The following is a 27,065-nucleotide window of genomic DNA, read 5'->3' as shown; positions in this document are numbered from 1 at the left end:
TTTCAGCCTATTCTTCCTTTAACTGACATTATATTATGATATTTTATATTGTCTGCTGGATTTTTCTCCTTCACTTGCCTTTTCCTCTAGAGGTGGGCTGTGATGGATGCCCTCTCTCTCGGTCACTTCCAGAGGCCAATGTGAACATTTAGCAAGATTATAACAGCAGAATAGAATAAGGATATGTCCACATGGGTTGGTGTTTAATGATGTGTTTATTACATCAAGCTTGATTTTCTAACTTGATTTCCAAGAATTTTTTTACTTTCTCCTTTATAAAAATATATCATATAAATGTAATAAACTTTTGGGAAAGCAACCAGATTCCTTTAGCCAAAATGTAGTTTGCTTTATATTAAAAAGCAATCTTTATATCTCTATGGCAGAGAAATTCTTTTGATCACATTCACTATGGTCATTGGACCTCTTTATTTTTATGGATTTGTATTTTTATGGATTTGGGGGGGGTGTGCATTTGGATTCAATAGAAATGTAAGAAATCACAACCCAACCTCGTGATCTCATTTCAAATGTAAGAAGAAAACTCTGGAAAGGGGAAAAGGAATGAGAGACCCTTGAAGTACAATTCTGCCTTCTTGGACCATCTTTGTTTTCATCCTGAAAAGGGGAAGACTTAAAATTATTTTACCAAATATTGTTGTATATTATTCTTGTTGGTTTTCCTTAGTGCTTTCTGCACCAAACGTATATGAGGCATTGGGAATTGTGAACATTGTGAAGAGAATGTGTAGATAGGATTTACTGTTGAAGGTAGATATTAGCTCTTGCAATCCTTAACACAAATTATTTGTGGATGTCTTAAGAGCCTCACTGTGTTTTGTCACCTCAGGTACCTATACAAGCTGTGTGACCTCCACAGAGAGTGTGACAACTACACAGAGGCGGCCTACACCTTGCTTCTCCATGCAAAGCTTCTGAAGGTAATAGAAATTACTGCACACTTTTATGATTCCATTGTTACAAAGTGTAAGATGATCTAAATTTTATTTTTCCATGATAAATTTTAGTAAACCTATAATTTAAGATCTTACGGATTTTGAGTAAATGCAATGACCTAAACAAAGATATATAGAAGGTCCTTTGATGACAGACTTGGCCCTACTGAATGCAGATTTAACAAGACGTCCTAGCAAATTATCACTGAGCATCATCAACACCCATCATTGGGTTGTAGGCTAGCAAAGACTTAAGAGGTTCTACAGGTCCTTATTCATGCCAGCAGGACTCAGTAGTAGAGGATAATATCATCAGTAAGAGGGATTTCTGTGGTAGACAGCTAAGGGATAGGATGAAATATATCCCTACTATCTTAGCCAAGAGTTCACACTGAGATCTTCTGTTAGTCCATCAGTTCATGTGAGACCTTGCATTTGGTTCTCCTGGAGCGTTGCCCCTGAACACAGGTCTGGCATGACAACTTTCAGCTCCAGTGATTGTTTTGCTGTGCACATATCTTTTGACATTGGTTTGTTTGTTTGTTTGCAGTAATAGACTCATACTCTTCCCTCCTATCCAATTCTAGCCCAGTTAATTCTACAGAGTAAGCCCTCAGTATATACCTGTGTGGATGGATGGATGGATGGATGGATGGATGGATGGATGGATGGTTGGTTGAATGGATGGATGGATGGTTGAATGGATGGATGGTTGGATGGATCAAAGAATGAAAGTGTGCATGTGTGAGTGGGTGGATATATGGATGATGAATGGATAGGTGGAAGTGTAGGTGGCTAGATGGATAGATGTGTGTAGATGGATGGAAGGATGGAAGTGTAGGTGGGTAGGTGGATAGACAGGCGGATGGATGGATGGATAAGTGGATGGGTAAATAGATTTATCCAAATGTGTAGATGGCTGGGTAGGTGGGCAGATGGATGAAGGAGTGGATGGATGAAGAAGCTGCTATACAACCTCTAGTTGTACGTTTTAAAACTTTAGCTAATCATTAGATCACCTTTCCCATTGTATCCTTATAAAAAATTGAAAAGTTATAAACTAGAGAAACAAGAACAGTTAAGAGAATTAGAATTTAGTTGAGTGACCCAGCATAAAGACCACTCATTCAAGGAATCCTGTTTTCAAAATCAAGCCAGCCCCTTGAGCACCAAAAACTGAATGAAAGAAAACCAGTAAAGACTACATTAAAATGAGCATTAAGCAATGTCTGTGGGTGATGAGAAGCATTAAGGAGAACACTGTTAGGAGTAAAACTCCAGCAAGATTCTTCCAGCCTTTGGCCCAACTCCAAAATCTCCAGTATCTCTTAATGCTACCAATGTACCCAAGCTGCTATAGAGACATTGGAGTATGGACATTTACCTTTGTGTGAAAACAGAAGGGTCCATTACAGAAAAAACAGGAAGAGGCTCAAACTGGGGCCTCATCAGTAGACCCTCTTTGGCTTCACACCACAGAAAGCTCTCCCAAGGAATGTGATTTATGACAGAGATTTCCTTTGGCACACCTGACACAAGCATACTGCTAGGAACTCTAATGGCGTTCATTTGTTAGAAACCCAAATTTCGGTAATAAGGCATTTTTGCAAATGTGGAGGTATTTGTTGTCACCGGGGAAATTAAAATGGGGTTGACAAAGTGCTTACTCACCCTCACTCTCTCATAGTACATACACGTTTAATTGAGCACAGATGGGGCGTGTTTCATATCCCAAGTCGGTAGGCCCCGAATGCATTATCTTTTCCACTGGGAAAAGATAAAGTTTAACTGAATTTTCCAGTTAAATGGCGAATGCTCCATAATTTCTCTCCATGTCTTTTACACCATGACGTTTCACAATTTTTCCTAAATACGTTTTGATATTGCATTCACCGTGAACTCATGCTGGTTAATCAACTTACGAAAGGATTATTTGTATTGTTATGAAAATTGTTCTTCAATGTGACAAATATATTCTTGTTCATTAAAAATTCTCAAATATAGTCGTTTTTAGTTATTTTGTCAAAAACAAGAATGATGAAAACGTTAGCCTTGAGCCCTTGTAATCAAGTAAAATCGTTTGAGTGTTTAAGTGGAAGGTGTAGAGGGATTTTTACTTCCCTAGTCAATATTTTTTAAGTGATTTTAAACTCCAAGGACGTTATTTGAGATCTGAACTTTCTTATTTATTTGATTTTTAGTTACAGGCCAGAATCACCTAAAATTTTTACATTTATCCCCCATGAAGGTAGAAATCTAGCTATGCCATGAGAACTCCATAATTAATCATTTTGTGACAACTGGTTGTAGTCAGGATCACAAGTCTAAGTTTAAGAGGAACCTGCAAGGCGTGACTGGTATGTGAGATCTGTGTATCTTCTTTGCTGTTGAATAAAATGTTGAGCACCTCAAAACAGTAGCCAGCACCCCAGGATGCCTCACTTGAGAGAGCTCCAATCGCCTGGCTCATAATTTACCTTAGGAATTATAAGACATTATCAGCAAGCTGACAGTTCTCTGCTTTCCAGAACCTGCTGGGTTTCTCTTCTGTATGAATGTAGGACCAGCTTTGCCTCCCTCTTGTCTTTCCTTCCTCGTGGGGCTTCTGCACGAGGCTTTCCACCCTCATTTCCACACCCCAACAGCCTGTTGACAGCAGCCCTGGTTGTCCCCCGAACCATGGCCTGCATGCGTGTAGGACACACAGGGCTCACTGCGGTGTATTCTGACCAAGGGTGGGCAAGTGGTACCACTGGATGCACCATCACCTGACGTTTCTCATGCTTTGCTTTGGTCTCAGTGGTCAGAGGATGTGTGCGCGGCCCACCTCACCCAGCGGGACGGGTACCAGGCGACAACGCAGGGACAGCTGAAAGAACAGCTCTACCAGGAAATCATCCACTACTTCGACAAAGGCAAGGTAAAAAAAAAAATGGGGGGGGAGGCGTGTTTTTCATTGTGTTTCCCTCTTTATGTGTGCCTCCCCACAGTGCACATTTTATAACACGTGATGTATGTGGAACCAGAAAGTGGTTACAAATTGTAGATTGGAAGGACTTATGCGTGGTGGTCTACCAGTTGGCACTTCTAGGTAGAAATCCTACCCCAGAACCCTACAGTCTTCCCTTTATATACATGCTCTGGAGGGAAGAACCTAAAAGCACAAGTATGTTACCAGTCCTTGCCTCAGGGAACTGTGTCCGGGACCCTGATTTGGAAGGAGCTTCTGAGCACCGAGAAGGAGTGGATTCATTCCTTTGAGAGTTTCCATTTTTCTACTACCACTGAGAACGGAATCCTGTGGTTAGACAAGGATTGCTCCATTTTGGCGGATTCTAGATTAATTGGCTTCCACAACATTATTTATTCCATTGACTTCTATGGAAAGGAAACCTGCCATCATTTTAATCAGCCAGTAATAGATCTCATCAGTAGTTTGTGTGACTCACATAAGCTGTAACTATTCAGGAGGGGTTGGGGGGAAAGCAAAGGAAAGGAGCTCCTTGAGCTTTGGAATGTTTGAAAATCTGCCACCAGAGTGACTTGGGAGCTCTTTCTGCTGCTTCGTCAGGACTCATAACTCATCTTGGTTACCTGCTCTTTTCTTCACTCTGAGGGAAGTGGCCAGAGAACCCCTGGAGGCGCAGTGTGAGCCCTCTAGGGCTGCTGTAATAAAGCACAGCCAATTGAGTGGTTTTAAATGACAGAAATGGATTCTCTCCCTGTTCTGGAGGCTGTAAGACTGACACCAATGTGTTGCAGAGCCCTGCTTGCTCTGTGAGAATGACAACAGGGAGAATCTGTTCCATTCCGTCCCCCTTACCCCCTGGGGTTGCCGGCAGTCCTCTGAGAGCCCTGGCTCCACCTCCACTGAAGCAGGTGGTGTCCGCCCTGTGTATGTCTCCATGTCCAGATTTCTCTGTCCCAAGCCCACTGGTCACTGGATTTACCCAGTCTGCCATGACCTCATCTTTACTCATCATATCCAAAGACCATGTTTCCAAGTAAGGTCATATTCACAGAAACCAGGATTAGGACTTCAACATACGTTGGGGCTGTGGGGGGGCGGGGGAGGGGGTAGAAGGGAGGGCACAGTTCTCCCAAAACAGCACTTACATGGCCACCTCTTTTGGTGCCTGTCAATATAAACAAAACTCTATTGAAAAGATACTGTGTGTTTTATTCATTCCCTATTGTCCTTGACACAGGACAAAAAATCAAACTATTCAGAAAAGCATGTAGATTGCCCAGAGGCCACTTGGAAATGTCTTATGGATTACACCTTGGATTACACCTGGTCCTGCAGTGGAATGGAATATATTTCTTTATAGCAATGAGACACTTTCACAATTTAGGCCGATTACTAAAATTTTATTAGTTTAGCCGGGGGAACCCTATTTCTCAGCAAACTGCTAGAAGAAATGGGGCTGATTCAGCCATTCCTTGCCCTCTGATGACTTCCTGGCTTACCGTGTTCTGGGCTGTGGGCAGAGCTGGAGGGCCAGACGGCATCGGGGCATCGGGAACGTGTGCCTTTGCTCATGGCCATTCCGGGCTCTCCCAGTGGCAATGATACATCCTCTGGCAGAGTCGGCCTCCCAGACTTCTCCCACCATGTCACCCCTTGTTCCCTCCCATACACCTGTATTTCAGCCACATCGCCCAAATGTGGGGGGGCCTCATACACAGCAGCCTTTCCTGCCTCTGCCTAGCTGGCTTCTGCTCCTGCCCTTGGCTGGTTTCTTCCCATCTCAGCTTGAATGTCACCCCTCCTCTGGCCCCCACAGTGTCTTCTACTCCTCCCTATAGCACTTCCCATAGTTTGCAGCCGTAGGTTTGCACATGTAAGGCCTTAGTAGGTTGTCAACGCCGTGAACATAGTGGCCACACATTTTCCTCCTACAACGCATCTAATTCTCAAAACAATGCCTGGCACATAACCCGGTGGGCATTTGTTGGTTGAATGGAGAAATCAGTGAAAGAGTGGATGAATAATCAGCATTTCAGAGTGACTCCTGACACTTGGAAATGCTCATCTATAGCAGGACAGTGGCCTTTAATAAATAATGAATCAAAGAACAGAGGCCTTTTCATTTTTTGCAAAGGCGGCTTTGTATGGGGGGTGGGGAGAATGTGTTCAGTTTAGAACAGAGTGGTTCTCAACTGGGACCCACAGGAGACATGGTTGGCATGATGGGGGCCATGGACTGCCCTGGCATCTAGTGGGCGGAGGCCAGGGATGCTGCTGAACATCCTACAACATATAGAGAGTGACACAGCAAAGAAATATCCAACCCCAAGTGCAATATTGCCAAGGTTGAGAAATCCTGATTTTGAAAAAGCTCAGGTGACAAAGTATTGTAGGCAAAAAGAGGAGTGGGTGGAGAGAACATCCTGTGTTCTGGAGGAGACACAGAGATGGTTATGGTCAAGGGATCAGTCGGCTAACCTGGAGTCCAAAGGAGTACTTGCTAATCACAGGTTAGGAGGGCTGCCTCCACAGTAGCTTTTGGAGTTGTCTTGGCAAAACAGATTGAAAAGCCATTTCTGAGGATTTGTAACTTTTTCCGCAAAATGTTCAAAGAAACAAAGTCCCCTCATCCCTCTAAAGCTAACTTGGAGAGTGAGCACAGGTGAGCGAGAAAATTCATCAGATGAAATCTGAAGTACTTGGGTGATTAGCTGCGAGGCACAAAAATGTCGTTCTGACATCAACAAGCATGACATTTCCTGGGAAGAAGATAACAGAAGGAAGCAATTACTCATCTCCTCCATCAGGACTGATGGGCAGGAAGATGCTGGAGTTCCAGCCTCCTGACGTCTCAACGAGTCTACACCAGCCGGCACCCAGATGGGTACAGGTTCCGCCACAAAGAGATGCAGCCAAGAAGGGACAGCACATCACCAGCCTGGCCCTTGCACGCCTTGTCCAGAAACGACTCACGTGTTTCTGTTCATGTCATTGGCTAAAGCAAGGAACCAGGCCATAGCGGGCCCCAGTGGAAGTTCCCAGACATGCAGCCCCTCCTATGCCCTATGAGGGCATTTAGGGAGACAAGCGAGCCAGGGTTCTAACGAAGGGCTTGCAAGGCACGTAGAAATGACCTAAGTAGGTGTATGTTCTCAAAAAGATAATATTCATATAAATCCCCCAAATAGTATAGCTCCCTGCAACTGGACATGTGAGAATAGAGATATCTTACAGAACTCAGTGTTGATCCTTGATCCTTGATCCTTGATCCTTGATCAGCCTTGATCCCCATTTCTCCATAGTCAAATTTCCTTCTTCCATCAGGGCAGGGGCTGGGAACGGTGAGCGCAGCAGGAGGAGATGGGCTCCTGTTCCCTGTGGCTAGGACACTGGAAATCACAGTGAGGTCACAGCAGAAGATATCAGAGTTGGGTACTTTGTGCCAGAAGTAGGATCACTTTCATTTAGGAAATAAGACTGCAACACGGGTGTCCCTGCCAGTTCTGGGTATATGCAGTATTTGAGAAAGAACATCTTCTCTGCCTTTTCTGAATACAATGGAGTAAGACAAGTGGCTATGCTCATTGCCGCAGATCACCAGACTGGATTTTGGGAGGGCCTCATTGTACACATTTCCATACTCCGTTCCCAGATTGCAATCACTTGGGGAAAACGTATCTCACAACGGCTCTTGGGTGACGATGGGTGACAAATTTTCCAGCCAATGGGAACTTGAGAAGGGCCTCCGTTAATGCAGGGGGACCTCTGAGCAGGTGCCCCAGGGAAGCCAGTGCTCAGACAGAGGGGTGAGACTCTAGCCTACACAGTCCGATCCTGGAATCATGAGGAACATGTGGTCAGTAACGTTTGAAGTGTGGCCCATCCAAACCAAGATGTGCTGTCAGCGTGAAATACCCACTGGATTTTTAAGACTCTAGTGTAAAGTAAAGAATGTTGTTGAGGGCTGAGTTGTTTCTGCCAAAAATTCATACATGCAAGTCGTGAACTCTAGTACCTCAGGATGTGACCGTGTTTCCACCTACGTCCTTTAAAGAGGTGATTAAGGTAAAGTGAGGTCACTGGGATGGGCCCTGATCCAATCAGGCTGGTGTACTTCTAAGAAGAGATTAGGACACAGACACACAATAAGAACAGTGTGAGGACACAGTGGGAAGAGGTCCATCTACGAGCCAAGGACAGAGGCCCCAAAAGAAACCATCCAGCCAGCGACTTGATCTTGGACCTCTAGCCTCCAGAACTCTGAGGGGATAAATGAATCGAGGGTACCCAGTCTGTGGTACTTTGTTAATGGCAGCCAGAGCGACTAATGCAAGCGTCAAGTTTCTCACTGATTTTTTTGCTACCGATTACATGCTGAAATGATAGTATTGCAGATGTTATTAAATTTTACTAAAATTAATTCCACTTCTTAAAAACGTGCTGCTAGTAATTTAGCAATACCTGTGCGCCTTGCATTATGTTTCTTTTGGTCGGTGCTGATCTGAGCCAAAAAAGGCTTTGTTCTCATTGAGCATCAAGACTCTTGTCCTGCTGGCACATCCCTCCACATGCTGGTGTGAAGGGAGACTTTTCTGTTTAGCCTTTGAGGCCACCACAGGCAGCGAGGGCTGTTTATGGGCCTGTTGGCATATATTCCTAATGCTGAGTGAATATCTGAAAAACTAAACAATATCCAAAAGAATGAGAACATGGGGACCAAAGCCAGGAAATAATAGAATTTATGTTAGAACAATGAGGGAAAGCATGATAACAAGCATTAAATTAGATTTTTTTTTTCTTATGACCCAATGTCATTTCTAAAGTTTGGGGGGGAAAAAAACTGTTGGAGTGTGGTAATTACGCACATTAGAGGATTTGGAGGGATGGACGAGTTAGGGGCTCCTTTATGGCAGAGGAAAACACACAGGGCAAACGTTAGAGAAGGAAGGAGGCAGATACAGAGGGAGGTAGGAATGAAGATAAACCCTTAGAAACCAAGAAAAGGCAACATAGCTTTGTTGCAGCAAGATACAGCTTTCTGATACTATTTTATCTTATTTTATTATTAAAATTTAGCATTATGCCCCTTAGGTATGTTGTTTTCTTCTGTGTTTTGACCAAAGTCAATTATAATCTCATTATGGGTTCCCTCTTAAGGATGAGTCACGTTTTCTCATTGTGGTTTGTACATCTGAGTGCCTTCGGGAATGAGAATTCCTGACAAACTCGCTCTATTATCTTCCCTGGCTTGGTCAGGATCCACCTGAGGCACTGCTGAACCATTCGGGTCTTTGGATAGAAGAGCTGCTGCTAGAGCCGGTCATCCAGCGTTCTCTTCCTCCTGAAGTCCGTCTTCCCAGGTTTCTGGTCCGAGGTGTATCACCGCCACTCTATGTTCTAACAAAGGGGCCACAGTATCTATCATGGCTTGAATCCCTTCAGAGATGCCCAAACCTCTGGGATCCCCCTACCTCCTCTGTAGGCAGATCCAGGCTTCTCACCTGGCAGGTGAGGCTCCTCCCCTCACCTTCGTAGAGTAGTCGGCGCTACCCTACCGATCAATCCTCTCTCTACCCACAACATCTTGCCTTTTTTTAGAACATGCTCTTTGATTCCCAACCTTGTGGACTTTCCATGGTCTTTCCTGGGTGTGGAAGGGCCCTCTGTTGCCTGCTGTCCTATTCCCATGCTCTCTCCAGCGTGGAGCCTCCCTGCCCCCACCATCCAGGAAGATGTCTCCCTAGACACTCTTTGCCCTAGCCTTGGAACTCTTTATGTGTACCCTGTATCTCCCTACTTTGAGTATCTTGTGCTTTCTAGGCCCCCTAAGTGCCCTGGGGATCTTGGTAAATTGCAGCTTCTGATTCAGCGGGTCTTGCGCGGGGCCTGAGGCTCTGTATTCCTAAGCAGCTCCCAGTAATGACAAAGGAGCTGGTCCAGGGACCACCCCAGTCACCAGGTCCTGCTTCGACTGAAGCTACTCGAGGGCAGGACAGGCTGTGTGTGATGCTTCTGTGTCCCTCGGAGGGAGACTGGTGCTGCATCGAAACTGGACACTCGGTCAAAGATTTTTTTTTTTAGTAGACTTAATCTTTTAGAGCAGTTTCAGATTGACAACAAAATTGAATGGGAAGTGCTGGGAGTTCCCACAAACCCCTGCCCGGACTCGTGCACGGCCTCCCCCACTATCAGCACTGCCATTGTGGTTCATCTTTTATGGAATGGAGCACCTTCTGGCCAGCGCTGGGGCAAAACACTTGCAAAAGGCACCATCACTCAGACATTCCACAAAGTACCTTCCATTATGCCTGTTTGTCTCCTCTGTGCGGCCTTGCCTTCTGACCCAGACTCGTCAGCCCCTAAGGAGGTCTAAAGGGGCAGATCCCTGACCTCATTTCTGCAGTGTGTAGGATTTGGGGCTGGGGGTGGAGGGGTGGGGCATGTTCCACAGGCTCCTTTCCCGAGCCTGATGCTAACTCGACCTCAGTACCACGTTCACTGCAGAGCTATAGATCACACAGACAGTCCTGCGACACCTGGGCCGGCTCTTCCTTCCTGGATTCTGTGCATCTTTCAGAAATGACAGTCCTCGGTCAGGATGTTGTAGGAGGTCATGCAGCGAGTGAGCAGGGCCGCCACATTGGGAGGGCAGCTGGTATTGGCCACGATCTCTGATTGAACAGCTGACCCAGCTTCCATCCTAGACCCCACGTTCTGTGCACGATCCTGCAGCACAGGATTTAAATTCTTTAAATCAGAAGAATTGGGTTTGATCTTACATTTATTCCATTTTAAGGGGAAAACATTACAGTTCTGAATACATGAAAACATGTATTTGAGCGACGGGACTTAATGGCACAGTTGAAGTTGAAGGCTGAGGATCATGAAATTCTAAAATGGAAATGAAACAGGGCCTCAGTCTGGCAAAAGTATGACTCCGTTAAAGCTCCATCAATACAGGCTGTCACCACGTGGCTGTATCCGTGGATAATAATTATATCCGTGGATATAATTAAGGATATCTTCATTATGTCCTTAATATATGGACACTTTACTCATCCAAGAGCTCACTTGCACTGTTAGAAATTTATTCAGCTTCCTAGGGGACCTGGGGGACTCTCAGAATCCGAGGCAGGGTTGTCCCCCGAAGACTTTGGGGGCAGTAAAGGAGCCGGTGCCCGAGGAAGGCATCTTAGAGGCTGCGGGGACAGCGGAAGACAAGGGACTCAGGCCGGACCGTATTAAAAGTTCCTCTGCCTTTGTGCTCTGAAAGCTGCAACGCTGAATGGATTTTCTGCTGCTTTATATTGGACAGCCCGGCTTTTGAATTATGTTCTGTTATCTTTCCATATTTCTTCCACACGAAGTCATTCTTCTATTTTTGCTTTTCTACCGTTTTAAAAAGTTTCGAATGTCTTTCAGCCCAGCTCTTGGGCTTTTCATCTTTTTCTTTCTCTCCATAAATCGTCATTTACATCTGTTTCCCCTTTCATTCTTTTACGGTTCTTCCTTCCTGGGCTAATAACCACTCCTAGCTCCTTTCCATTCTGTTTTTACCACCCGTTTGAGCATCCCCCTGCAAGCCTTCTGTCGGGTTTTATCCTGGCAGACGGGCGCTCTTTCCCGAACATGCTCTGCATTGTCTGTCTTATTGTGTTTGGTTGAGGCCTAGTAATTTTCAATAAAGCCCTTAATCCAAGTGCTTTGCTGAAAATTACCAGGCTTCTCTATGGAGGATGAGTCAAAAATAGAAGCCCTGCTATCAGGAAAATGTAGTCAGCGCGAGGGAGCCCGTATTAACCAGCGTTCAGCTACCTCTGCAACCAGGAAGCCGCCTGGCAGCGCCTGCAGAGGGGGCAGGCCCGCGGGCCCACGTGCTGGGGGAAGCTCTCTGGTTCTTTCCAACTGGAGCTCCGTTTCCTCTTCCCTTAAAATAACCTCGCCTTGACAAAGTTCGCGCTTTGCCTTGCACCCAAGTCAGAAATGAGGCATCTCACATCTTCCTGTGAGCTAAAAATAGGGATTTGGGGAGTAAGTTGCTGCAGTTGGTGGAATGGTTCGATTTCTTTCCTTAAGTATTTGGGGCGAAGTTTTGTCATTCGATGAGTTTCCCTTTTAAAGCACAGTGGTTATTCAGAGGAACGGCAGGTAGAGGCGGAAAGACACCCGCTTCCTGGACTGTCCTCGGCGTTTCTAAAGTTTTGAAAATCCGGATATGGGCCAGAATCTGTTCAGTGAGGAGGAAGCTGGCCTGCTAACGTGTTCGAAGGGATCATGTTAATATTGATCTGCTCCTATAAAATAAGAAACCTTTTTTTTTTTTTTAAGCAAAGCGTGCGCAACATAACATCAGTGCTCAGACTCCAGAACCACACTCCTCCCCACTCTCTGCAGGGTCCCTAGCAAGTGTTCCCACCACCAAGTGTACTGGTGCCAAGGGCACCCGTGAGTGAGAGAGGCCTGCCTCCAGGGCTGCCAGGCTGGCCCCCGGGTTCGTGGGCACGCAGATAAATAACAGAACCTTCCTCCGGTCTGTCACACTGGTGGGTGCTGGGTCTACCTGTCTAGCAAGTATGGGAGTGATTGCTTCTTCTGGGGAGAAAGGAAAGGCTTGAAGGAGGTGACACGTCGACTGGTTCCTGAGGAGTAAGATCAAGTTTGCCTGGTGATGGCTGGAAGGAATTGCAAGGAGTAGGAGTAGCCCGGGGAACGGCAAGGGCTCCTGGGACCATCTTGGGTTTCTGGGGAAGCTAAGAAGTGGGATAGGAGGTGAGAGGTCCTGAGACACATGGACGGGGGGCCTGGAGAGCCAGTTTGCCCTCGGCCTTGTACATCTCCTGAAGGTTGGATTTACTCCCTCAGGCACAAGGAGCCAATGAGACTTCATGAGAAGAGGCAACAGTAACTTCATTTTCCTCTTTTCAGAGAGTAATTCTGGCTACTTGATGGCAGAAGACTAGCAGGGGGGGTGGTGTTGCTGGGGGGGTGGAGGGGCCGGAGACCCGCTGGGAGGCCACAGAGAGGGAGGTGATGTCTCCAGGGCTTGAAGTCAGCTGGTCACACAGGGCCTCTTTAATGGGTCAATGCCAGGAGGAGCCAGGGTGCCCAGGACAGCCCAGTCGCCCAGGGTAGGGTGAGGGGTCAGCATCCTCACGTCGCTGTCAAATTGGAAGAGACCAAGTTGCTAAGTCCAGTGATTCAGGTTTTATTTCCTGCAAGGCAGTTAAAGCCGTGCGGAGACATGAGGCTCCAATTGTCACATGTTAATTCTTTTCTTCAAAGTAGTTGACCCTCCAGCTAGCGGGTACGCAGGCAGTATGACACCACTTCGCCCTCCACGCGTCCCTGGCATTTCCTCGTCCACTGGTCTGTGTCTGTCCCTGTATATTCTGCTTCCGTCCTGTCTGAGGGACGGGCTCTCCACGCACCTACCAGAGCCCCGGAGCCCCTTGCCCACCCCAGGACATCAGGCCAGCCCATCTACTTGACCCCTGCAGTGTTGGGGAGTTTTGCTCTCTATTGACTAACATACATTCCCCTACAACTGTGCCCTGTGCCCTTATTTCTCCCTCCTTTAAAAGAAGTTCTCTCTTGTTCTGACTCTTCTCTCCAGTTACTGCCTATCAACCTTCTCCTTTCTACATTGTTCTTCAAAGAGCTGTCTGTACTCCCCTCTGTCCCTCTCCATCTGGTCTCTCTGGAGCCTGTCCCCGTCCCACGTGCCCCAGAACCACCCAGAATGAAGGCGTGAGAGTGTCCCTTCTTTGCAGCCTGATTTAGGCTTTTCAGAGATGTGCTGAACTACAGATGTCCTGGTCTGAAGAAGAAAATGCAAAACCTCCAGGTTTTAAAGAAATGTTTCCTTCCTCACTTCGCCTTTCAAAAGCTGAGCAAGTAGTTTTTCTGTTCCAACAGGTAAGGAATGTCTGTGGGGAAAACAAGCCCAGAACCAAATCAACAATAAACCCCGCCGTTTTGGTGCAGTCGGGTACTCAAGGAATGCACGTGACTTAAATGGGCAGTGCTTCCTTGAGTGAGTGCTTCCTCGAGTACTTGACTGCACCAGAGGGGCAGGGTTTATTGTTGATTCGGTTTGAGAACCTTGTCAGTAAGGCTTCCTCCGCCAGGCCCAAATCCCAGATCCCACAGTTTTCCCGGCATGTCTGGCCAGCTCTGTTCCTGGGCATGCCCAAGGAGAGGACGGCATTGTTACTCCCACATGGGGTGGCTTTGAGCTGCACACCACAGAGGCAGTGCCCCTGCTGGGATGGGAGACTGGGGCCTGACCTTCTCTCCAAGAAATGTCTTTGGAAAAATGTGGATCCTTTGATCTGATCAGCCAACACCAGTTGAAAACATCAGGGGGACCAAGGATGGGGTCATTGGGTCAAGAAATTGCCAAGAGGCCTCGAGAGAGGGTGGTGTCTGCAAGGGTCTCTATTCTTTCAGCTGAGCCGCAGCCCTTAGAGTCACCATAGCCCTTCTCATGACATACATCTTCCCTCATGCCAGAGGGACTGGAAAGAGACTGTCCCTCGCAGGCTTCTGGGCTCGCTCGCTGGTCAAGACCTAACGCTCGTTCTGAGCCACCTCACTCCCCTCTGTGCTGAGGGGCCTCAGCCTTTGCTCTGGATTCTTCTGTACCATCACATCCTCATCCATTCAGACATCAAAGACCATGTGGGACGAGAAAGTCACAAGTCATTGATGATGAGTCTTCTCCCAACAAATGCCTGGAGAAACAGCTGAATTATAGAGGAATGATGAAACTCGGGCGTCCCATAAAACATCCTCACCAGTGAGTCACTTACAGCTAGTAAGTGAATTAAACCAGAGTTGTCCACGCTGTCCCAGTGAGTAATTCAGTAACCTGAATTACTGGTAAGGGGCAGTTGTCCTGGCTGGCATCTTCTCTCTCATTCGCCACGGCTTCCTTACCTGGTGAGGTCAGGGTTGTTGGCCAATGGGACTGGCCCACCATCAACTGTATAGTTTTCTGTAGGAAATGAATAGCTGATCTGTCCTCTACAGCCATGGACATCAGGGTGCTAAGGAAGGAGTTTCATCAGAAGAAGAGAAAAAGAAAAAAATTTGGGGATGCCTGAATGGTGCAGTCAATTGAGCTTCTGACCCTTAGCTTCAGCTCAGGCCATGATGTCAAGGTTGTGAGATCGAGCCCTGCGTTGAGCATGGAGTCTGCTTCAGATTCTCTCTCCCTCTCCCTCCCACTCGTGTGTGTGCATGCATGTGCTCTCTCTCTCTCTCTGTCTCTCTCAAATAAATTTGTTTTTTAAAAAAAAGAAGGGAAAAATAGTTTATATTCATGAAACTTGATGAAATGAGACTTCCTGAAACTGGGTGATTCGGAATGATGGAGACAAGACAGTCATCTCAAGAGTGGGTAGGAGCTAAGATCGTCTGATGGAAAGAGGTAGTGAGATGAACGTGTTCCATACTGCGAGTAACTAGTGATGTCAAGAAGGCAATAAAGTGGATTAAGGATTTCAAATCAGGGAATGAGGTTATGTGAGGATCTGGTGCTTTTCTTCAGGGCTGTGGTAAACCTCAGAGCCTAGCACAGGAGCTGAGGCAGGATGGTCAAACTCGTGGGTTACAGTGATTCTTTCACGGAGGTCATCTGAATCTCGATCACATTGAATCTGTCTTCTCCCTGGTACTGAAACATCTTCCAAGGTGTTCACATCAGAAATATGAATTGCCCACACTCCTTAGAGCCCTATCCAATTAAAAGTAGATGAAAATCTCCCTAATGCAGAATCCTGTAAGACCCTGGAGGGAGTGGGGGGAAGGTGTATTTATAGAAAATCTGATAGAAAACACAACCGTGTCACCTAAGGGTGATTCGGATAAGATATTTATTCAAGACTAACATTTCTTTTAAAAACAATTACTTTTGATATGTATCTAAAGCATCTCATCTGTCATTTAGGATAAAAACAGATTAAGCTTTTACTCAGTAATAAATGAGATGCCCTAACATTCTAGGCAGCTAATAGAGTGTGTGTTCGCTTGCAGAAAACTCAAAGAAAAATCTTGTGACAGAGAATCACAAATAAAAATAGTGTTTTCTTTGAAATGGAAATACTCTAAGGAAGGAATTGGTCACTAGAGCTTAAAAGAAATATTGAAATTGCAAGAGGCTTCCCCTTCCTAGAAATGTGAGCTTGGACCCCCAGCAGAGGAGCCAAGGAGGATCTTGAGCAGCAGGTTAAATATTCAGAGAATGCAGGGCAGCTCTGGAAGCACCAGCAGGACGGAGACCATGGCGGCTCTGGAAGGGGAACCAGGTGTGCAGACCCAGGAAGGGCATCTTGGCCTCTTTCTCTCTTCCCTGGGCACTAGTCCCATCTCAGAAATCTGTTTCTACTCTGGGCTTATTTTTATTTTGTCTTGAAAAGTATTAAATTGTAACTCATATTCCAGAACAGCCTTTTTTCTTATAAAAAAAAAATAGCAGATGGTTTATTTAGGCAGTAGCTATAAAGAGTATTTAAGTCTTGTTGGGCTGTTCAGTAATAAGTAAGGCCCTTGATGGGGTCATCCTACTAAGAAGCGAAGACCAACCAGCCGATGAGTCCTCAGTGACAAGAGTGTGCCACATATGGGACTGACAGCTTGTGTTCTCAGCAGGAACCTGGAATTGGTGATTAGCCTCATATCCTTTAAAACCCATCCCAGTAGGAAGGGATGGGAGAAACTGGAAGTGCTGGCACATGATCACTGTTATGGTCTGAATGCTCACATTCCTCCTGCACCTCCAATCACCACATTCATATGTTGAACCACCACATGATAGTATTTGGAGATGGAGCCTTTGGGAGATAATTGTGTTTATATGGAGTCATGAGTATGGCTGGCCCCCCACAATGGGATTACTGCCCTTCTACGGAGAGAAAGAGAGCCTCTCAAGGCCGTGTGAGCACACGATGAGAAGGTGGCAGTCTACAAGTCAAGGTGGCAGTCTACAAGTCAAGAAGAGGTCTATAAGCTCACCAAGAACCAAACCTGCCGGCACCTGGTTCTGAAACTTCCCAGCTCCCAGAACTATGAGAAATAAATGTCCATTGTTTAAGCCACCCCATCCATGGTACCGTTTTATAACAGCCCAAACAAGACAGTCAACAGAAGCGAGAATTCTGGGAAAAGATCACGCTGGGCCAAGTACACCTCTCTGTGCCCTTGGGCAGATTACTGACCTATCTCCTCCCCCAACTTCCTTATCTGTGAAATGGGTATAATAAAGTCCCGCCTGACGAGACAAGGGACTTGCTGGACGGAGCAAGCTCAGAATCACCTGTCTTGACTTCAGTTCTACCATCTTGTGGGAATGGTGGCAGTCGGGACGGGAATGGTTTCTGGCTGGGGACACAATGTGTGGGATGGTGCTTTCCTGATTCTAAATCAACAACCTCCAGTTCTTCTGATCAACATCCTTGAGCCGGCCCTCGGTTGTGGTCTAGTGTTTTTAATAATGCTCAGTCTCTCAAGGGCCTTGTGGTCTTTGAGGAAGAATGGCAGAAGCACTCCAGTTTCTGTATGTGACCAAAAGGTTAGAAGTCAGGGGGATCCTGGGTCATCATGGGAGCATGAGGAGCATTGGCACCCAGAAAGACTTCCTGGAGAAGATGATGGCTCTTCCATATTTAACATATTCTTCTCGAGTAGACCACATTATTTTTGCCAGGAAAAATAAGAGAAATTCAGGCCTCACTATATGCATCAACGAATTCTCCCAAAATGTCAAAGTTTATCAGCATTCTAATAAATCATTTACCTGATTGGAAATCCCCTCTCAAACTACTACCAAAAAATGTTCCCCCTTTCAAAATAATGGCAGGCGTTATAGTCTCACGGTATTTGCACACATAAAGCAACGTCTTGCAAGCTTTAATTTGGAGTTGAACTATATCCTGTTCTTTCTGACAGTCCAGTCTTTATTCAATGGTATGATTGGGAAAGTCACAAAACCAGGCTCCTTGTAACCTCTCGTGCACTGCATTTCCTTTTCCCCCCGCCCCGGCACTGCTGCTGCGATGGATGGGCTTCAGCCGCCGTACTTGGCAGCAGGAGAGAGGATGGACTGGGCCAGAACTGGCGGGCAGACTGCTCTGACCCTGGGCAGAGGCCAACATGACCGATGAGCCAGTAGTGGACCAGTTTAGTCAACTGATGTCTGGTCATGAACCAAAGGACATGAGCCTCTAGAAAATATTTGTATTTTTCTAACGTTATTCTTGTAGCGTTCTCCGATTCAGCAAGCATATTTCCAAATTGTTTTATTATGAACAGTCGTATTACTGTTTCATTCCTTGACTGCATGATTCAGCTTTGAGTTTCGCTTTCTCTTTTTTCTTTCTTTTTCCTCACAGATGTGGGAGGAGGCCATTGCTCTGGGTAAGGAACTTGCCGAACAGTATGAAAACGAGATGTTTGATTACGAACAACTCAGCGAATTACTGGTAGGTCTCCTTTTCTTTCCATCTAAATGAACACAGGCGATCTACACTTGTTTTCCTGGGATTTCTCTTTCCATTTTAACTTGGAGATTCTCTTCGGATCCTGTGACCTTGGCCATGGTCCTCCATTTTACCCAGGAGGACAGTCTTGAGTGTTTGCTCGTTGATTCGGGCCTTCGAGTACTCACTTTTATTCCCAGCTGCACTTTGGGAACCAGGCTCAAGATTTCTCAGAGCATTTGTATGTAAACGACTATTGACCCCCTGTGTACTGTACTCTTGATGGCCCAAGAGTCTCTCAGAATCTCTGCTGGTTTAAAACTGACCCATCTGTGGGGTGGGGGATGAAGGAAGAGTAGCCCAGGCCTTTCTCTTGCCATTAATTTAGACCAGATTTCTCCCCTTTTAAATATTTCTGTAATGTATCCCAGTATCTAATAGATACCAGTTTCAAAATACTAAAGACCAGCCATTTAATCATAAGAAAAACCATTTCTGTGGCACCTCTTTGGTTATCAAAAACATAGATAAATTATACCAGTTATTGCATTTGGCTCTTTTGGACAGATTCCCTGCTAACCGCTGCGGGTGAGTGACAAATTCTAAGCCGTGTGGCAAGGTGACCAGATGCCTATCTGCGCGGTCTCCCCCACATCCTCACCTTCCCACCCAGTTGGAACCTCCAAAGCTTGAAGAGCCCACTGGAAGATTCTAGAAGAATGGATGCTCAAATATTCTAATCAAACCTGAAATTTTCTTTCTTCTTTTCAGAAAAAACAGGCTCAGTTTTATGAAAACATCGTCAAAGTGATAAGACCTAAGCCTGACTATTTTGCTGTTGGCTACTATGGACAAGGATTCCCCACATTCCTTCGGGTAAATTTTGATTCCGTTTCATCTGAGCCAGGATTGCTCCCTGGATAGAGAGCCCCTTCTCATTGTGAGGAATGATTTGGACTTTGCATCTATGGGTCAGTCTGAATCTATGCTCTGAATAGCTCTTTGCATAGCTTAAGCTATGAGAGAAGGCCTGATAAAGTTTTCTTTGATTGTATAAAAGTTTCCATCTGATTTTTCCTAAATAGAGCTCTCCTTCAGAGATTTATGTGTGTTTTTTAAACTGTGGTCAAACACAGATGATGGAAAATTTACTAAGTTAACCAATTTCAAGTGTACAGTTCGGTGGTATTAATACTCTTGTGCAGTCATCCATCTCCAGAACTTCTTCGTCTTTCCAAACTGAAAATCCATACCCAATTAAACAGTAAGTCTGCATTACCCCACCTCCCAGCCCTGGCAATACCATGCCACTTTCTGTCTGTGAAATTGCCTGTTCTAGGTACCTCCTAAAGTGAAATCATATGGTGTTTGTCCTTTTGTGTCTGGCCCATTTCCCTTGTCTTAGGGACTTTAGGGTTTATCAGTGTTGGAGCATATACCTGAATTCCATTCCTTTTCATGGCTGAATAATATCCCATTGTACAGCTAAACCATATTTTATTTATCTATTTGTCCTTCAATGGACATTTGGGTTGTTTTGGTTATTGTGAGTAATATCACCATGAACATGTCTATTTTTAATTCTATGAGAAATTATAAGTGAATTTTCATGGCCACATTGCTGGGGACTCAGAATCACACTCCGTCCCTTAGACAGATGTGTTCTGTGTGACACATGATGGAAGAAATACTATGATAATCAGCCAGATGCCCATTCCCTAGCACTCATGAGGCCAGAAGAGAAATTGTATAAATAAATGCTGCTTGACCTACTAGTAGAATGGTTTATTTATTTATTTATTTTTAATTTTATTTATTTATGATAGTCATCACAGAGAGAGAGAGAGAGGCAGGGACATAGGCAGAGGGAGAAGCAGGCTCCATACAGGGAGCCTGACGTGGGATTCGATCCCGGGTCTCCAGAATCGCGCCCTGGACCAAAGGCAGGCACCCAACCACTGCGCCACCCAGGGATCCCAGTAGAATTGTTTAAAGCTTCTCTTGGATGCCATTGACACATGGGTCACGATTTCTTATGATTGTTTTTTAAGACCCATGGTTTTCTCTTATGCTGGGAGACCATGGATGATTCCTCTGGTTTCAGTGAAGGGGGAACTCTTGCCTAGAACACAGCTGTCTTTGGCCCTCGTGGCTGATTACACAGAAGTCCCTAACAGCATGAGATATACCCCTTGATGTTGCCAGCAGGAGAAAGGACTTACTTGCTGAGGACTTGTCATGGTTTCTGTGACATCAACAAGTGAGCCTCATAGGCCTGGTCTGCTCCAGAAGGTCACCAGTTGGTTTATCCACTCATTCAAGGTCCTTAGTGACTGGGGCATCTGGCCCTGTCCTGTCACTGCTGGTCCGTCCTCTCTTTTTTTTTTTTTTTTTTTCTTAAAGATTTTATTTATTTACTCATGAGAGACACACAGAGAGGGAGAGAGAGAGAAAGAGAGAGAGAGAGAGAGAGGCAGAAATACAGGCAGAGGGAGAAGCAGGCTCCATGCCATGGAAGCCTGACGTGAGACTAGATCCTGGGTCTCCAGGATCACACCCTGGGCTGAAGGCGGCGCTAAACCACTGAGCCACCCAGGCTGCCCCTGTCCTCTCTTCTTAACACCGCTGCTCTCCTTGTGGCAAGACATGCCTAAGACAGCGTTTGATCAGAAACCCAGATTCCAGAGAAAATCTTCCCAAAGAATGAATAAAGGACATTTGGTTATAAGCCCTAAATTAGGGAAGGTTTTGAAATTATATTTTAAATTTGAAATATTTAAAATTCAAATATTTTAAAATATTTAAAATATGAAAAAATTCACCCAGCTGGAGATTATTATGAACCTGGAGTTGGTATTATTAAAGGCCTTCCTTAACACGTGTGAATCCGTAGGTGTGCCCCTGTGTATGTGTCTCTAAGAAACAGAGAGACTGACCCTAAGTCATGGCTGATCTGGGCTGTGCTGAGATGTTACGGAGTGTGCATGGCCCTCCGTGGATCGTGCTGTGACTTAGGGCCACTCACTATGACTCTGCCCTGACCTGCTGGCATGCAAGTGGGTGGGGTGGGCACTTCGCAGTGAGCATTTGATGCCTGGCGTGTGCTGGGAGCACAGCACGTGTGCTCCAGGGACTGCACTGGGTCATCTACCCTGTCAGAAGGACAAGATGCAAAGTGTGAATGAGGAGTTTAATAGGCTTGATGAATATTGAACTGATTTCCCTGCCACACCTGAATAATTTTGTGGGACTATAGCAATATATTTATTATGCTTCACAGATCACCTGTCAGGGGTCAATTTGACAATGACATTAACAGTTACAAAAAAGCGGGTGAAATGTTTGGCTATTTAATGCCTCTGAGAACTGACTGTCCCTTTTGCTTTGTTATTCTTTTTTTTTTAATATTTTATTTATTTATTCATGAGAGACAGAGAGAGAGAGAGAGAGAGAGAGAGAGGCACAGACACAGGCAGAGGAAGCAGGCTCCATGCAGGGAGCCCGTCGTGGGACTTGATCCCTGGTCTCCAGGGTCATGCCCTGGGCTGAAGGAGGCACTAACCCGCTGCGCCACTGAGGCTGCCCTGCTTTGTTATTCTTTAAGAATTGGTCTCATTGGGTTGTTTTCTGAGTTTGTGTTTTTTTTTTTTTTTTTTTGCTTTCATGTTAATATTTATGGTTCTTAAAAGGAATAAATATCTTTGACTGTATATACATTTCCCCCTTATTTTCATGTTTGAAGGGACTGCTTCAGAATGCAAAATAATTGACATTTCTAGAAAATGTTAGTAGTGTTTTCATCTATAACTCACTAGTGTTTTTCTATTAAAGCCTTTATATACATTTTATTATTATGTCTTTCTTCTAGCGTAAAGCATAATAAATGCATGCGAGTATGTAGTAGCCTGTTATACATTAAATCTTCCTGAATTTCTGAAATGTTTGGCTTTATATAGCCTTAAAAGATGCCCACACTGTGTATTTATATTTCTAATTAAGACTACATATTACTTCGGTTTCTGCTTGACATTATTTTTTTGGAGAAAGAGAACATTTTTCTTCCATAATGGGTACTTGAAGACATACCTAAGCACAAAGTGAAAAAAATATTCAATTCTTAAACTGTTCCTTCTTTAGTGATTTATAGGGACTCAGAATAAGTCGGGACTAGGGAAAGAAATGAATTGAGTACCCTAGGATCTCTCTTTATCTTCTGAAAATTCATTAATTAGACAAATTTTCATTTGACTTCGCACCTAGTCTCTAGGAGATGAATGCAAAAATAGACAGCAGGATGCTATTTTGTGGTGCTGTCTGTCTCTCCTCCTCTGTGGCATCTGGCCTGGGTCATGACAGATGATAGGGCTGCGCCTGACTCACGGCCAGCCAGTCTGGGGCCTCTTGCTGATTGGAATAACAGATCCCATGAGGAAAAGCATCAACCCCCCAGCTTCCCGTTTCTCAGGTCCTGTGGCATCTTTCCCTTGTTACACTTTTACTGTAGGGTCAGACAGTCTTCACGTTGAGCAGGATGTTGGGGGCAGGGGGTGTAGGTTCAGGAGCTAGTGGTAGCATCACACTACCCATGGCCACCTTTCTGTGACTCAGCTGATAACTCGGAACACACTGTTGAATCTGTGAAGGTACAGAGACCTGTGACATTGTAGAATCAGGGAATTCCTTAGAGGTGCATTTACTGAGCCACCATGTCACCCCCAAACAGAAATGGCCTCAACAAGGCAGCCCGTGCAAGGAAGAATGCTCACCTGCCTGACACCCACCCCAAGGTCACCTAGCCATCTAAAACCAGCCCCAGGGGGACTCTCCAACTCAGGAGTTATGGAGGCGACAACGTGTCATCCACAATGGACAAGAGCCAGCCTTTAGAAGGAGAACTCTGATATTATACCTGTCACTCATCAATGGGGGCAGTCCTTCCATAGCCCTGTCCCGTCTCTCACCACTGGGGAGGCCACGGTGCTCACAACTCTCTCCTTTGGTCTCGACATCTTCCCTGGGGTTCAGCCCTTCTCTTGGCTGTGTCCTGTTGGAGACGGCTTAGAATGTGATGCTCAGGCTCTCAGCATGGAGGCCACACCTCAATCCCATGCTCTCTTAATATTCCTCCTGGGGGATGAGAGCTATTTAATTAGAACCTACCCCAAAAGAAAAACATGAACACCATGATCCACTTGCCCTGGTGCCTTTACCCTTTTTAGCCACTTCATGCCCCCTACAAGGTGGGCTTCCAGTGCTCACTTGGCTCTTCCTGTTTTTTTTTTTTTTTAATTGATTGTTACTGTTAAGACTGAAATACATCATCAGATGTCAGTAACGTTGTGTTCAGTGCTTCTTAAACACTATTAACTTATGTGGCTCATGTTTGTGCATTCTTAATGAATAAGGCCAGTGCAATTACAAGCTGTTCTTCAGTTCAGCGACTTTATTAAAAAAAATTTTTTTAAATAAAAAAAAAAAAAAACCTCTCTCAAGCATATTTTGAAGACCAATGCATTAGTGCGTGAACTGGTTGGTCCTGGCCTTCCCCCGTGGTGTTATTTAATGAATGTCATTGTTTCCAGGGGAAAGTTTTCATTTACCGAGGGAAAGAGTATGAACGCAGGGAAGATTTCGAAGCTCGACTGTTAACTCAGTTCCCAAACGCTGAGAAAATGAAGACAACATCTCCACCAGGCGATGATATTAAGAACTCTCCTGGCCAGTGTATCCTTTACGACAACCCTGTGGAACATGACACGATCGCGATGCCGTGCGCCTGGGTGGCGGGGTGCACCTGGGGACCTCATCGTGGCTGCTGTCCTCCCTCCCTGGTGATCCTTAACTCTCTTCATCTTCAGATATCCAGTGCTTTACCGTAAAGCCCAAACTCGATCTGCCCCCCAAATTTCACAGGCCTGTGTCAGAGCAGATTGTAAGGTAAGCCATCCTGGTTCTCCCACCACCAGTAGGACGGTGGCAAAGGGCTGTGCACTCAGCATTTCACCTTAAAAGGATGGATTTTTGCTTTCGATTCGCTTTCCAGTTGATCTTTCCATTACTTACAAGAGTAAAGAAGCATATTATTCCCAGCATCAAACAGTGAAGGAGGAAGTTAGTATATGTTGCTGGGGGGGCTATAAGAATTATTCGTTCCCTGATGTGGGGAGACCAGGAAAACTAGGGAGGAAGCAGGGTGCACTCAGGTCTCCTAATAACGGGCCAGGTGTGAGGGTCCCCACAGAGCTTCTCAGCAGAGCACCAGCCCAGCCCACCACTCGGCACTTCTGAGTCCTGCCTGGGGAGGGCGGGAGTGCTTGCATGCTGTAAGCCCAGAAAAGGGACTGGGACTTTTGCTGTTTTGGATGGGGAACCCATATACCCTGCCCCTGCGGCACCATGATTATATAACATGGGATTATGAGGCAGATTTTTAGACTCACTTGTCAGAGGTCCAAATTCGGAGGGCTGATGCCTCCCGTTGAATTGCACCTGGCCTAGCAATGCTGTAGAGACACTCTGCTTTTAGATGTTTCTTTAATGTTAAGAATTTTCCACATGATCCATGTTCTGGTTAAGAAATTAACCTCTTCGATGGCCTCATAATGCTCAGAATCTGCTTATTTCACATCCTGGGTTGCTGTGTCCTTCCACAAAATTCACTACCATTTCTTTAACCTTTTATCAGCCATAATGGAAAGTAAGCTAGGACTCTGTTTATTGATGGATGATTGCTTCCCCGAGGCACATATTTTAAGTTTTGCAACAGTTTATTTCAGAGAGGCCTTAAAGCAGATAGTGAATCATAACTGATGATTACAACTGATGGGCTGTTTTGCTGTGACGTGCGGGGGTGCTGCCTGCATTTCCATGCTGGGTGTGAATCAGTCCGCCTTTGGCACACGCCTGGAACCTATCCCTTCCCCACAGAAAGAAAGTACATGCGTGGTCATGCGTGCCCCTTTTCATGGTTGCAGACTCTGCCTCTTGTAGACATGAAATTAAGGTATATAAGATCTTTTTAAAAATAATAAACACATGATTTAAAGACTTTTTAATAAAAATTTATTAAGTAATTTTAATAAATTAATTGTTGAATCACTGCATTAAACCAGTAAGTGACTAATTAAAATTTTGAAGTCATCAACACTAGTGTGGGGGACGCAGGCCTATTGCTCTCCTTCACTTCACCTTTTCTCTGTGCGCCTGTTTCACTCTTACTCAGCATCTCCTCTCCCCTGGGGGTTTTCAGGGACAGGAAAGAGGCAGAAACCCAAGGTAAATTTTCCACCTGCCAACATCCCTCTTCTGAGGCCGGCGGGGAAAGGGAGCCTCAGCTATCCCTCCAGGTCAAGGTTGCGGAGATTTTAAGGGATGCAGTGACCTCTCGGGAGGCAAGACCCCATGTCTAAAAGCAAATCAACTGCTTTGGGGATTAAATGTCTAATGATCTGTCTGTCTCTGTACAGTTTTTACAGGGTGAACGAGGTCCAGCGGTTTGAATATTCTCGGCCGATCCGCAAAGGAGAGAAAAACCCGGACAATGAATTTGCGGTAAAAAAAAAAAAAAAAAAAAAAAAAAAGAGGGCACCTGGGTGGTTCAGTGGTTGAGCATCTGCCTTTGGCTCAGGTCATGATCCTGGGGTCCTGGGATCAAGTCCCACATCAGGCTTCCCGCATGTAGCCTGCTTCTCCCTCTGCCTGTGTCTCTGCCTCTTTCTGTGTGTCTCTCATGAGAAAATAAATAAAATCTAAAAAAAAAAACAAAAAAAAAACCACTAGATAAACTCTCAAAGAACCCATTCCATCACCAACAAAACCGCCTGTGGAAAACTGGCCTCGGAGATCACCACAGTGCAGTGTCAGATGTCTCTGTGCCTTGTGCGCAGAAGTCCAAAAACAAATCCTAACCCCTTCAAATGTGGTGAAGCAATGAACCTTTCACAAACAGTGTCACTAAGGCCTCGTAATGCTACCAGAAGGGGACGGGTGCTGTGACCCTGCACCTTGTGCTCGTGACACACTCGCTTCCCTCCTTGGCTTCTCGGAGCTATCTCCCTCTGAGCCCCGGACCCCGGAGCACCCTGCTGGTGCCTCTAATACAAATAGACACATGGAGGGGCCGATGGCAAGCAGTCAGAGGTGAGCAGGGCAGAAACCCAGATGCTCATTATCTATCACCTGAGTTCCCCGAGGCACAAGGAGTAGGTGTTCCTGGGCAGCACAGAGTCATGGGCCAGGTAATTCTCTGTGCCGGGGCCGCCCTATGCATCAGAGAATGTTGAGCAGTGTCGCTGACCCTCTACCCATCAGATGCCAGTAGCACCTCCCTAGTTGTGACAACCAATCAAAAAGGTCATCATGCACTGTCCCCTGCATTAGAGGCATGAAAATATTAACACAAATTTTTGCAGCTTTTTAAAAAATATACAGTTGGTTTAATGGATTCCGTTTGCGAAGGATAATTCAATTTTTTTAAATAAAGCCCAATTTTTTTTTTTTTTTTTAATGTTAACATTTCTCCCTCCTTCTGTCCTGCAAACCTCCTCTGGAAATCCCTAGATAGGCCTGTATTTTAAGGAAGCTGTTAGCCACGGGCACCTCCGAGGAGGACCAGCAGCACTGCTGGGGACTGCATCCCCTTGCCTATCGTCAGGAGGTGTC

At 45.5% G+C, this 27,065-nt stretch overlaps 1 protein-coding gene across 2 annotated transcripts in view; it reads left to right on the top strand.

Moving 5' to 3' along the window:
- The window catches only part of DOCK1 (dedicator of cytokinesis 1), a 493,559-nt gene that overhangs the window by 435,668 nt on the left and 30,826 nt on the right, over positions 1–27,065 (top strand). For both annotated transcript variants that reach the window (XM_077877225.1, XM_077877224.1), the window contains exons 37-43: positions 851–941; positions 3,757–3,876; positions 18,318–18,407; positions 19,176–19,280; positions 23,987–24,128; positions 24,263–24,341; positions 25,871–25,955. In XM_077877225.1, coding sequence (XP_077733351.1) covers positions 851–941; positions 3,757–3,876; positions 18,318–18,407; positions 19,176–19,280; positions 23,987–24,128; positions 24,263–24,341; positions 25,871–25,955 — 712 coding nt within the window. The remainder of the gene's footprint in view (positions 1–850; positions 942–3,756; positions 3,877–18,317; positions 18,408–19,175; positions 19,281–23,986; positions 24,129–24,262; positions 24,342–25,870; positions 25,956–27,065) is intronic.

Source organism: Canis aureus, chromosome 29 (assembly GCF_053574225.1).
Source record: "Canis aureus isolate CA01 chromosome 29, VMU_Caureus_v.1.0, whole genome shotgun sequence".
NCBI lineage: Eukaryota > Metazoa > Chordata > Mammalia > Carnivora > Canidae > Canis > Canis aureus.
The sequence above is the reverse complement of the archived record's forward strand: the minus strand, read 5'-3'. Positions and strand labels throughout refer to the sequence as shown.